Source organism: Odocoileus virginianus, chromosome 11 (genome assembly GCF_023699985.2).
Source record: "Odocoileus virginianus isolate 20LAN1187 ecotype Illinois chromosome 11, Ovbor_1.2, whole genome shotgun sequence".
In the NCBI taxonomy this organism is placed as follows: Eukaryota; Metazoa; Chordata; class Mammalia; order Artiodactyla; family Cervidae; genus Odocoileus; species Odocoileus virginianus.
This window is the reverse complement of record NC_069684.1, coordinates 15228139-15240591: the sequence shown is the minus strand read 5'-3', so window position 1 is coordinate 15240591 and position 12453 is coordinate 15228139. Positions and strand designations below refer to the sequence as shown.

Below are 12453 nucleotides of genomic sequence, written 5' to 3'. Positions count from 1 at the left end.
TCCTGGTGGCTCAGCTGGTAAAGAATCTTCCTGCAGTGTAGGAGACCTGAGTTCTATCTCTGGGTTGGGACGATCCCCTGGAGGAGGGCATGGCAACCCACTCCAGTATTCTTGCCTGGAGAATTCCACTTTTCCATAGTCTATGGGGTTACAAAGAGTCGGGCACAATTGAGTGACTTTCACTTTATTAATTTATTCAGTCTTTTGTTTACACCAGCATAGATTTGTGGATATTCATTTATACTGTGGGATACAACACAGTGCTACTTTTTGTATTTTGTTGCTCAGATTGTTTCAGCTTTGATCATTGGGAGCTCTTCTGTTTGACTCCTGTGTCCCTTTCACATGCCCCCAGTGTTGTGTTTGAGCCCATCTTGTAAGATGTTCTGGACTCACTTTGTATGTTTCCCATCCCAGTCTTAGAATCAGCCATTTCTTCAAGGAGACCTGTTTTATTTTTTATTGGAGAATGATACCAGAAACCAAGCTCTGGGTCTGAGATGTGCTCATTGCTCCTGGGGTGTCATTTCTTTTAGGCCTTCTCAGCTGACATGGCTAGGAAATATATGTGTATATTAATTATGTGACTATATATGTCTGTACGTATCCTTACGTATAACCATCAATACGTTACGTTAAACATGAATTCTTACTGATGTCTTCAGCTCCAATCCTTACCACATGGACCGTTCTAGCCCTGTCCCCTGGCTTATTTGTAAGTTTCCTCTCCAGCAGTGAGAAGGCTGGCTTCTACCCCCTTTCCATTTACTTATTCAGTTCCACAGTCTGTGTATAGCACTGTCAGATTCATTAACTCACCCCTGAGGAAAACAACTTCTCAGCTAGAACCCAGTGATTATGTGCAGCTCCTTTTGCCTTTAGTCCTTGATCTTACAGACTGCAGTTCCTCTTTTTTAAAATAACAGAAATAGCTCATGGTTTTGAGCACTCACTATGCCCTAGGATCTGTGCTGAGTCCTTCATATGTGTTATCTCTTGTAGGACTCGCTCTGTGAGGAGGGATCTGTTATTACATCTACTTTACAGATGAGGAGCCTGAGGCGTAATGAGGTTAGGTTAGTCTAACCAGCCAGTGGGTCAGTCTGACTTCTGGAGAGTGTGTTTAGCCGCGTCGGCTATGCTGCTCATGAAATATAGGCATTTAGGAGACTTCTTCGTTTTGTCTGACAGAGTGCAGTCACTGATGTACTGAGGAAGGTTTGGTGATATAGGGGTAAGTCTCTGCACAGCAGTTCTCTCCAGTTTCTGCAGATTTGCCTTCAGATGCCAGGGCTTGCACGTGTAGTTTGGGAACGAAAGACAGGTGTGTAAACACTTGATTTTGCGTTATTGGTTTTGAGCTCATCTCCTCCTACTCTTGGCCCTTTCCCACCCATATTTACCCTGTGTGTCCTTCCTGTCACAATCCCTTTCTTCTTCCTTCTTGCCCCGGAGCTCTTTCTCTTCTTTTTAACTGCCCCATGGCCCCTCACTGGCTTTTCTGTCCTCTGTTGCCTTCAGGTGCGTAGCCCTGACTCTGTCTTTGTTTACATTTGTTTCCCCGGGTCTCTCTTAAGTTCTCTTTCACTTTCCCTCCCAGGGTTCTAATCCCTGCTCACCGCTAGTACCAAAATGTACGAAAAATGTACAAGAAAGTATTGCAAGATTACCTTGGTGAGTACTGGTAATCTTTCCATCCTTTATGTGCTTTTTCAGGCAAAAACGGGGTGGGGGGAGTGGTGGACAAAAAACAAAACCTCTCTGCACCTTCCTTTGTTCTTTGTCCTCAGGAAAACCATCTAGCTAGGGGTCTCAGAGGCAGACTCTAACTGGCAGCCTTCCCGGAAAGAGAAGAAAACTGTTTTGTGACCGGGAGAGCCAGGTGGAGGGTCGAGCTCAGGGTCAGTGTCAGGGTTACTTGGCTTTCATTCCCTGGCGGGCAGAGTGCATTGGCTCCCACCAGAAAGGGCTGGCAAAGTCCCATGCTCCACTGCTTCAGAGGCCACCCTCTGCACGAATCTTTTTACCTTTTTGTTACCTATATTAGGGAAAGATCCACTTCTTGGAGAATATCCTAAAATAGAAAAATGTTTTGCTGCTTTTAAAAAATGTTTCCATGTCTTATTTTCTGCTGATGATTAAGTAGCAATAAATTATTATCTCACCTAGATTTCTGGGGAGAGAAAGCAACTCTAAATGACCAGAGTTATTCTTTTTATCATAATAATCCTCTTTCTTGGCTTGGAAGTTTCACATCATGGGAGCAATGACTTCATGCCTAGAAGTTTTTTTCATTAAACCTTTTGCCAATTCTAGAGTATTTTACTACCTGTGGGATTTTAAAATGATTTAATGCATTTACCTTAAAATCCCCATATGCATTAAAAATCTGTGGTTTGAGCATAATAGCAGCCTAATGCTCACCTCAGTCAGCCCTCTTATTCTGCATTGCATACCTGAAGGTCCCTGAGAGTGATTAGAAGTTTTGTACTATTTCCTTATACCTCTCACCTAAGACATTTGTCCAGTGTCTTCCAGTCAACTATTATTAAGTGTGATTTCTATTTGGCTAAGAAATTGAATGAGTATAGCAAATCTCATCATGCTCCCTTTCTCCCCTCTTTCCCTGTTCTTTAAACAGACCTTCCTTACGACTCCTAGAAGTGTTTTGCTTTCTCTCACCTCAGGACCTGTGCCTATGCTATTACCCCAGAGCCTTCACTCTGCTAATCCTCCCTATCCTAAGGTCTTTTAACATCATTTACTCAGGAAGACACTCTCTGGAGCTCTGACCACGTTCACGTTCTCTAAAGGCAAATGCCCTCGACTCCCCTATCGTGACATTCATTACATGAATAGCTTTTGTGAATATGGAAAATAAAGGATAGTCGACAGATATTAGTTGGATTAGTGAATTCATTTTCCCGAGGGAAATTTTTTCTTTCATTAGAAGTAAAAGTCTTAGAAGCCGCCTTCAGGCCTGGGCATGACTTCCTACCCTGCAGACCATTGTAGGATGGAAAAAGTTCACATACTACAAGGATTTGCTTCTTGCCAAGAATGCCTGAGGTAGAGAAAGCGATCCTGGTTGTCTGCTCTGCCATCAGATCTGGACCCCTCCCACCCCCAACCCCATCCTTCTTAATCAGACACACACTTTCCCTTGGGCCTGAGGAACTTTGCTCTGTACCTACAAAGACTACTTTGGCAAAGAAAGTCTTGTCTGGCTTTTCTCTTTACTGAGTTTAGGTCATGTCATAGTCTTTCCATTTGGCTTCAGAAGTTGCTTCTTCAGTCTTCACGGATCATTGAAGAAGCATGTCTTGTAGATCAGTGGTCCCTAACCTTTTTGGCACCAGGGACCAGTTTTGTGGAAAACAATTTCGCCCTGAACAGGGGAAGAGGGGGACGGTTTTGGTATAATTCAAGCACGTTACGTTTATTGTGCTCTCTGCTTCTGTTATTATTGCATCAGCTCCCCCTCAGATCATCGGGCATTAGATCTTGATTGGGGACCCCTTTTGTAGTTTGTGTTATGCATTATGTTCCTGAATTGGTCTGTCCTGAGGAGGATGCCTCAGGGCTGTGTGTGCCTGGGTGTGTACACGCGCATGTAGCTGCTCACAGTGATTCTTTCAGCAGACCTGGAGCCACAAGTGTTGTCGAAGTATGGTTTGGATCCCGTGTCACACTTTCTGTTTTATGTGGCAACTTTTTTGAGTTCTTTCCATGAGTACTGATTGATTTTCATTGAGCCATACCTTTCTTAATCCCTCCCTTTTGTGACTTATGGCTAGTAGTCTTAAGACTGCAAACAGTCATGTTTCTCTCCAGATATCTCAGTATCCGTATTGGCATTATGTCATTTGAAACTCAGCCAATCAGTGTCAGGTTGATGATGGCAGGTGTTATTGTCTCCCTCCAGGTAAGGGTCAGTGGAGCTAAGTGACTGGTCCAGCTCCCGTTGTTCATAGGTGGCACAGTGAGGGTGGAAACCAGGTTTTTCTTCTTGAATCTCATATTCTGTGTCCAGAGCCAAGTAGCTTCTCTAGTTTAATTGTCACACCTTTCCTGTAAGTTTTTGACTTTTAACCAGGGCTTTTCTTTAATTATTAAGGTCTCTACATCTTTCCAACTAACCAGTTCTGGTTAGAATGCACATTAGATCTTAGGAGTAGAGCCAGGAAAGGTAAGGTGGAAAACCCATTGGCCAGTAACCCTGTGGTCTCTGTCATGATATTGTGACGTTGCGTTCCTTTTTGAAATTTTCAAAGTTTCACATTTTATCTGCTTCTTAGTCTATCAAGAAGAGAGAGTTTCTTCCCAGGACTGGCAAACACAAGGTTGCTATGAGCTTTGGGCTCCTGTGCAGGCCTGTCCAGATAAGCCTGCCTCCCCGGGATGCTGATAAACGCTCTGCTGATAGGAGGGCAGGGGTCTGCCTTGTGTTGTACTGTGCTGTCTGTGTCCCTCTCTTCTTCCTCCTCCGCCTTCATTTCTCATCTGTGTGAAAATGCTTTTTCTAGCTGATTCAGTATCTGGGTTGGCAGTGAACTTTCAAAGCCTTCTTGGGCTAAACTGTGGGCAGGGTACAGTCACAAAGGGTGAAATGAGTAGATTACCAGAGTTAGTAGAAAATACCAGTCTGAGAAGGATGAAAACATACATCTAAAGGCAAGTCCAGTGGATTAGGGTCCTTCTTGAGAACTTGGCCAGACCTTCTGGGGCTACAACTTGTTATGGGAGTAAGTTCTATATAATGTGCCATATAGGAATACACAGGCATGTAAACAAGGATTTGCATTTTTTTTAGTTGTAATTGTGAGAACCTAGCAATAACTTTGACTATCAATAACCTAACAATAACTTTGACATGTGGATCACAACAAACTGTGGAAAATTCTTCACGAAATGGGAATACCAGACCACCTGACCTGCCTCCTGAGAAATCTGTATGCAGGTCAAGAAGCAACTGTTAGAACTGGACAAGGAACAATAGACTGGTTCCAAATTGGGAAAGGAGTACGTTAAGGCTGTATATTGTCACCTTACTTATTTAACTTAAATGCAGAGTACATCATGTGAAATGCTGGGCTGGATGAAGCCCAAGCTGGAATCAAGATTGCCGGGAGAAATATCAATAACCTCAGATAGGTAGATGATACCACCCTTATGGCAGAAAGTGAAGAGGAACTGAAGAGCCTCTTGATGAAAGTGAAAGAGGAGAGTGAAAAAGTTGGCTTAAAGCTCAACATTCAGAAAACTAAGATCATGGCATCTGGTCCCATCACTTCATGGGAAATAGATGGGGAAACAGTGGAAACAGTATCAGACTTTATTTTTTTGGGCTCCAAAATCACTGCAGATGGTGATTGTAGCCATGAAATTAAAAGACGCTTGCTCCTTGGAAGAAAACTACAACCAACCTAGACAGCATATTAAAAAGCAGAGACATTACTTTGCCGACAAAAGTCCATCTAGTCAAAGCTATGGTTTTTCCAGTAGTCATGTATGGATGTGAGAACTGGACCATAAAGAAAGCTGAGAGCCAAAGAATTGATACTTTTGAACTGTGGTGTTGGAGAAGACTCTTGAGAGTCCCTTGGACTGCAAAGAGATCCAACCAGTCCATCCTAAAGGAAATCAGTCCTGAATGTTCATTGGAAGGACTGATGCTGAAGCTGAAACTCCAATACTTTGGCCACCTGATGCGAAGAACTGACTCATTGGAGAAGAACCTGATGCTGGGAAAGACTGAAGGCATGAGGAGAAGGGGATGACAGAGGATGAGATGGTTGGATGGCATCACTGACTTAGTGGGCATGAGTTGGTGATGGCCAGGGAGGCCTGGTGTGCTGCAGTCCATGGGGTCGCAAAGAGTCAGACACTACTGAGCGACTGAACTGAACTGAACATTAACTTAACTACCTGTGCACTAGTGGAATACCTATATTAATTATGGCATGTGCATGCAGTGGGCACTGTGTAACCCTGAGAAACAGTGAGAGCTGGAGGCAGTGGATAGAGAGGTGTGTGTATATATAGACGTACTATTTGTGTGAAAAAATCCATGGTTTATACATATTTCATCTATTTAAATATATGTATACATATACATAGAAAACCTTAGAAGGATATACTCCAAACTATTAACATAAAGTCATAAGAATAGGATAGAATTAGGATGAAAGGGGGTAGATATTTTATTTTAGTTTAAACACATTAATAATACTTTTCCAATAAGTAATCAGTCTTGTAGCTTTAAAACTAATAATTATGATGGGTAAAGGAGTTAATGACATATTGTTATCTTTAATGTCTGTCTTTTTCTGAAATTTTGCATTTCTGCCTTGGGTTTTCTCTTAGGATATGAACCTCTGAGGGTCACTGAGTTGCTGGTCTCACTCTTGGTTGGATGCTGGTTTTGATTTTTAATTGTGTGAATGTGGATTATCATTCTTCCATGTCTGTTTTTCATCAGTGTCGTTGAAAGAGTATTTTCTCACTGACATATTAAAGAATAGTGAATTGTAGTACTAATTCAGTTAAACCACCCTTCTTTTGGGAAGTGCGGAACTGTTCTGCGAGAGTTAATATAAAGGACGCAAGCATCAGGCTTTCCTAGATTCTGGCTGTCACCCCACCTGTGTGCCTACCCCAGCTCTGGGCTCATTGCTTATCAGCAAAGAAGGGAAATTGTTCATAGAAAAAGTCATCTTCCTTATAAAAATGAAATATTAGAATTCTGCTTCATCATTTTCTTCTTCAATTCATGATATTTGGTTTTGGTGAAGAAAGGAGAAATAACATGTGCTGTGTGTGGGCTTAAAAAAATTGAAGTCTGTCACTTTTGACCGGGGGAGTTAGGGCTTCAGCATACGAATTCAGAGGGACTCAGCATTCATAACATAACATAATGTATTGATAACAAGTAAACCAAATATGGAAGGTTCACTGGCTACTAGCTCATTAATTTCATTTTACTTGTGCTTTCAGTTAGCCCCAGATGCCAGATTAATTTCTTCTAGCTTTTTGCAAGGGAATTAAACTTCTGTTTCTCTTTTCATTCAATCTGGACTAAAGATTTAGAAAATATTAAATTATTTCTAATGTTTGAAATGCCAACTTTAATGGTTCTCTGCCATTTATTTCTTCTGTTACTATGTGATTATAGTCTTCATGTCCCTATTAGTAAAACAGTGGTCTCCACAGTAGTGAAAAGAGTTAATTTATTTTTCTTCTGGGTTTGTACTTCAGTTCCAAAAGTTAAGCATTAAATTGTCTTTAGTTGCATTTATGCCTTGATCGTTGTCCAGGTCTCTACTATGAAACTGAGACTTGTGAAATTTAGATGCACCTGTGAAAGCCCAGCCTGCAGTTCATATATATGGAGCATAATGTCTTTTAGTTTCTTTACAGTTTGTTGACTGAGCAAGCAATTTGAAGTATAATTAGATGATAATTTTAAAATTTGGAAAAAACCCCTACCCCTACCTCAAGGACTTCCCTGTAGCTCAAATGGTAAAGAGTATGCTGCAATGCAGGAGACCAGGGTTCGATCCCTGGGTCGGGAAGATCTTCTGGAGAAGGGAATGGCAATCCACTCCAGTATTCTTGCCTGGAGAATTCCGTGGACAGAGAAGCCTGGTGGGCAACAGTCCATGGGGTCGCAAAGAGTTGGACACGACTGAAGCGACTCATACACCCAAGCGACTTCATAGTCACCAGGTCATTTTATCTTCACCTACCTTGAGAGTGTTGTGGTTGTTTTAATCACTCAGTTGTGTCTGACTCTTTGCGACCCCATGGACTGTAGCCCACCAAACTCCTCTGTTCACGGGATTTCCCAGGCAAGAATACTGGAGTGGTTGCCGTTTCTTCCTCCAGGGGATCTTCCTGTCCCAGGGATCAAACCCATGTCTTTTGCATTGGCAGGTGGATTCTTTACCACTGGCCACCTGGGAAGCCCCTGTAAAGAAAGTAAGCTTGTGTAATCAGTAACATGTCTGGAGGGAACAGAGCCCCCCAAAATGACTCTTTTTTGGGGCCCTGGTCCTTGTTTCACCCTAGGTGGACTCTGCTGGGCTGCCAGAGGAGGTTCCCTTCACAATGAATGGCCTTGCTTATCAAGTATTTCTCCTTTACCTTTTCCTCTGCCTCAGTCTGCTGCTCATACTGTTTCTCCCACTTGAAACACGTTGTCTCTGGGCATTTGAAAAGTGAAAGGATAATGTTGTGAGGGCATTTTTGGTGCTTTGCTGAAGCCATGGTGATCTTTGTAAAATTAAATATACACGTTTATTTTTCCTAAACCTTACGCCTTCCTTTCATCAGATTTCTAGCCTGCTGTCAGTCAGTTACTTCCTAAAATGTTAGCACAGTAGATCTTGTGGTCTCTGACTTGAGTGAATCCAGAATTGGAAACACATAATCTTGTTGTATACAGGATTACTTTGAAGTTGCTTCAGGACTGACTCAATATTCTCCTGTGTGTCTTTTTTTCTTTTTTTTTTTTTTGCCCCGTATAGGTTTTTCCAAATTTATGGGCCTGGTTTTTTTTTTTTTTTCTTTTTTTTAAACTTGCCAATCTTTTCCCCTGCTCCCAACCATCACTTAAAATAATGAAAGGTAGTCAGGCTGTTTTCAAATGCTTTAACTTCACTGACACTGGTGGAAACTTTGAGGTGAACTATCCTTTGATCAACGGCCCATGTTTTCCTGAGGCCTGGCTGGGGCGGGCTCTGGTGGCCAGGACTGGCGTTGAGTCTCCATAGCCAGTGGGGTGCAGTGACCCTCTGTTTCTCTTTCCCCAGTGCGATCGCGTCCATCCTGAGGGCCTGGCTTGACCAATGTGCAGAGGACTTCCGAGAGCCCCCTGACTTCCCCTGTTTACAGAAACTGCTGGATTATCTCAAGCAGATGATGCCAGGCTCTGACCCAGAGAGAAGAGCACAAAATCTTCTTGAGCAGTTTCACAAGCAAGAAGTAGAAACCGACAGTGAGTACTCATTTGATTCCAGGGCAGAAGCTAGATCCTGATCCTGCAAACCTCCCGCAACGACAACATGCTTTCCCTACGTGTTAGGTCGGAGGCCTTGGTTTCCCTCCGGACAAGCTGACGGGATGGGTGGCCTGTGTAAAATTCTTAAGGTTATTGAAGTCCCAATTATAGACTGTATAGAGCTGGAGAACGGAATCCCCCTGGAGAAGGGAATGGCAACCCACTTCAGTATTCTTGCCTGAAGAATTCCATGAACGGAGGAGCCTGGTGGGTCTACAAGTCCATGGAGTCACAGAGTGCCAGACACAACTGCGCGGCTAACACTACAGAATTTTAGAGCAGAGAAGGGGATATTCAAGACCACCTAGTCTGACTCCCTCATTTTATGGCTGAGGAAACAGTGGCTCCGGGAGGTGAAGTGATTTCCCAGGGTTCCTTTTGCTGCCGTGCAGAGGACGACCTCCTTGATGATCTTTTGCCTTTCCTTGTCACTGCACAGTCTGCTGAACTTGAATCCGTTCTTCATTACCTGCCTGATCGGTTCCTCCTTCTGTCAAATGAAAACCCATCACAGACAACCACCCCCATTCCGCAGGCAGGGAATTAAATCCAGTCCTGCCCCTGCCCTCACGAAAGCTTGGGAAGCTCAGAAGAGATGTTTCTCCTTCAGCTGGAAATATCCCTGCTCTCTGTCCCCTGCCTGAGGCAGATCTTGCATCTCCAATGGACTCTCCCAAAGGAAGTCTCTGTGGCTGTTTTTTTCCTATCTGAGGAACCGACTGCCTATTTTCAAGGACAGAGCAAAGGCCACCACTGCAGGTTCTGGGCTGCTTGGAACCATCAGGCTTTGAAGAAAGTCAGAAAGAGGTTAGGACAGGCTTCCAAGCGGTGACGTTTTGTCCCCTCACTGGCTGCATGGCGATGGTTGCCATGGCGGCTGACCCACTTGGAGCTTCTGACAGGCATTTCCCTGAAGTGACGCCTGATTTCCTCAGTGAGGGAAAGGAAATGGTTCCTCAACACCGATAAGGGAAGCTGCGTCAGTGCCAAGGAAAACAGCCTTAAAATTCCAAACAGGACCTGTTGACTTTTTTTTTTTTTTTATGGACAGGGGACCAGGGAGGGGAAAAATGCCATTGCATCATTGGACGCTGACTGCCAAGTCCTCTGTATCTCAGATGACTTCATCTGCTGGGAATGTTTGAATACCAGGGGCGCCCCTCCAGCTGTGGGAGCTCTGCTCCCCTCAGGAACCCCCCTTCTGCCTTCCTGCAGGGATGGATGTTCTGTTAGTGCCCAGCTGTCCCCACGGGGGCTGCCCCTGGTTCCCGGCCTAATTGGGGAACCAGTGGGACCAGTGGTTTGTTGTTTGTAACAGGCACTGGAAGGCCAGCTCCTTTGGCAGGCCGAGGCAGGGGAGAGCGAGTTTGCCTGACATTAGAAAGGCTTTTAGGCAATCCCAGGGGTGAATTTTTAATCAAGAACTCTCTGAACTGTCTGTTTATTAAGTACAGGAATCATTACCGAAAAAGAGTTTTAGGAGCTCGGTTCCCATATGCTTCATTTTACCCAATTTCATGCCGGCAAAAGCAAACAGGCTCTCCTACATGTTTTTCAAAAGTGAAAATTTTGCTTCAAGTTTTTGCCTGCTTATCCCTGGAAAAGAGTCAGAAGCAGAAACAGTGAGAGCATGGAGGAGACCCCGGAGAGAAAGGACCTTGTAACCTTCAGGCACCACAGCGTTGATCCAGGGCACATAACAGGCTGCTGTGAGTGTTGGATGAATGAGAAGATCACGCCTTAGCACACTTACTCCTTGCCTGAAGTTGGCCAGCCTCTGCACTGCTGAGCAGCGAGGATAGATTTGTATCCAGTGGTTAGCAAGAGGATTGAGAGGCCCATTCTGAACCTTTGGGAATTCAGATGTCTTATTCCTCCACCCAATGAGAGAGGGCCTGAGTTGTGTGGAGGAAAAGTGGTGAAATCATGGGGTGTTAGCTTTAGCTCATGCCTGTTTGTATCCCAGCCTCCAGGGGCAGGCAGAGGTCCCCTCCTGCTCCCCCACCTACCCGCCTTGTAACCAGCCTCATTCACATTGGTACCTTCAACTCCAGGGTGAGGCAGCCAGCCTTAAATCCTCTTGTTGTTGTTTAGTCACTCAGTTGTGTCTGACTCTTTTGCAACCCCATGGACTGTAGCCTGCCAGCCTCCTCTGTCCATGGGATTTCCGAGGCAAGAGTGCTGAAGTGGGTTGCCATTTCTTTCTCCAGGAGATCTTCCCAACCTGCAGATCAGACCCATGTCTCCTGCATTGCAGGCAGATACTTTACCGCTTCATTCCCCATACCTGTCATCAAAGTTGGCAGATTCCCATGTGGTTCTCTGAGAGGGGCAGTGATGCAGGATCCACTGAGCACTCCCTTACCCCTAGGAAACTAAGAAAGTGAACATGTTATTCACTCAGTCATGTCTGACTCTTTGTGACCCCGTGGACTGTAGCCCTCCAGGCTCCTCTGTCCATGGGATTTCCGAGGCAAGAATACTGGAGTGGGTTGCCAATCCCCCTTCTTCAGGGGATCTTCCCGACCCAGGGATTGAACCCGGGTCTCCCTCATTGCAGGCAGATTCTTTACCGTCTGAGCTACCAGGGAAGCCCAGGAAACTAAGAAAAGACCACCCCAATTTGATCCAAGATGTCTAAAGTCTTTTATTTTGCAAAGGCTTACATTGTAAACATCCTGGGGGAGTAGTAACACCCTGATTTAAACATCTGCTAAGATCTGTGTATGCAACTAGATTTTTCCTATTGAGAACAGGTCTGCCAGACAGGAGAACAGGGAATGTGGTTGGGAGACAATTCAGGAATTGGGGAAGGTTTCCAGGACGGAAGGCTAGAGGCTCAAGGTAAACTTCTTCCAATTGCACAGTCTTTGACAGTAGAGACCCGAGATCCTGCCCCAAGTGCTGAGTGCTTTTGCTTTTGGAGTCCTAGGTAGTGATTTTTTTTTTCTTTTGTTTCTTCAGTCTGTGTCCTATTAATTTGTAATTGATGGTCTTATGTCTAACAAGGCTCAGGTGAATTTAGTTAAAGGCTGTTTTACTGCTTCATGCATCCTTTATTTTTTATTGGAGGATAATTGCTTTACAGTGTTGTGTTCGTTTCTGCTGTACGTCAGTATGAATCAGCTATGTGTATATGTATAACACCTCCCTTTTGAGCCTCCCTACCACCCCACCCCCCATCCCACCCCTCTCTAGGTCATCACAGAGCCGAGCTCCCTGTGTCATACTGCAGCTTCCCACGGGCTGTTTTACACATGCTAGTGTATATACATCAGTGCTGCTCTTTCAATTTGTCCCACTCTCTCCTTACCCCATTCTGTCCACATGTCCATTCTCTATGTCTGCATCTCTGCTCCATTACTCAGCGATAAAAAGGAACCAAACTGAGT

The 12453-nt window shown here is 44.3% G+C and overlaps 1 protein-coding gene across 3 annotated transcripts in view; it reads left to right on the top strand.

Moving 5' to 3' along the window:
• RGL1 (ral guanine nucleotide dissociation stimulator like 1) overlaps positions 1-12453 on the top strand; it is a 272222-nt gene that overhangs the window by 212965 nt on the left and 46804 nt on the right. For all 3 annotated transcript variants that reach the window (XM_070473951.1, XM_070473949.1, XM_070473950.1), the window contains one exon: positions 8814-8998. In XM_070473951.1, the coding sequence (XP_070330052.1) occupies positions 8814-8998 (185 nt within the window). The remainder of the gene's footprint in view (positions 1-8813; positions 8999-12453) is intronic.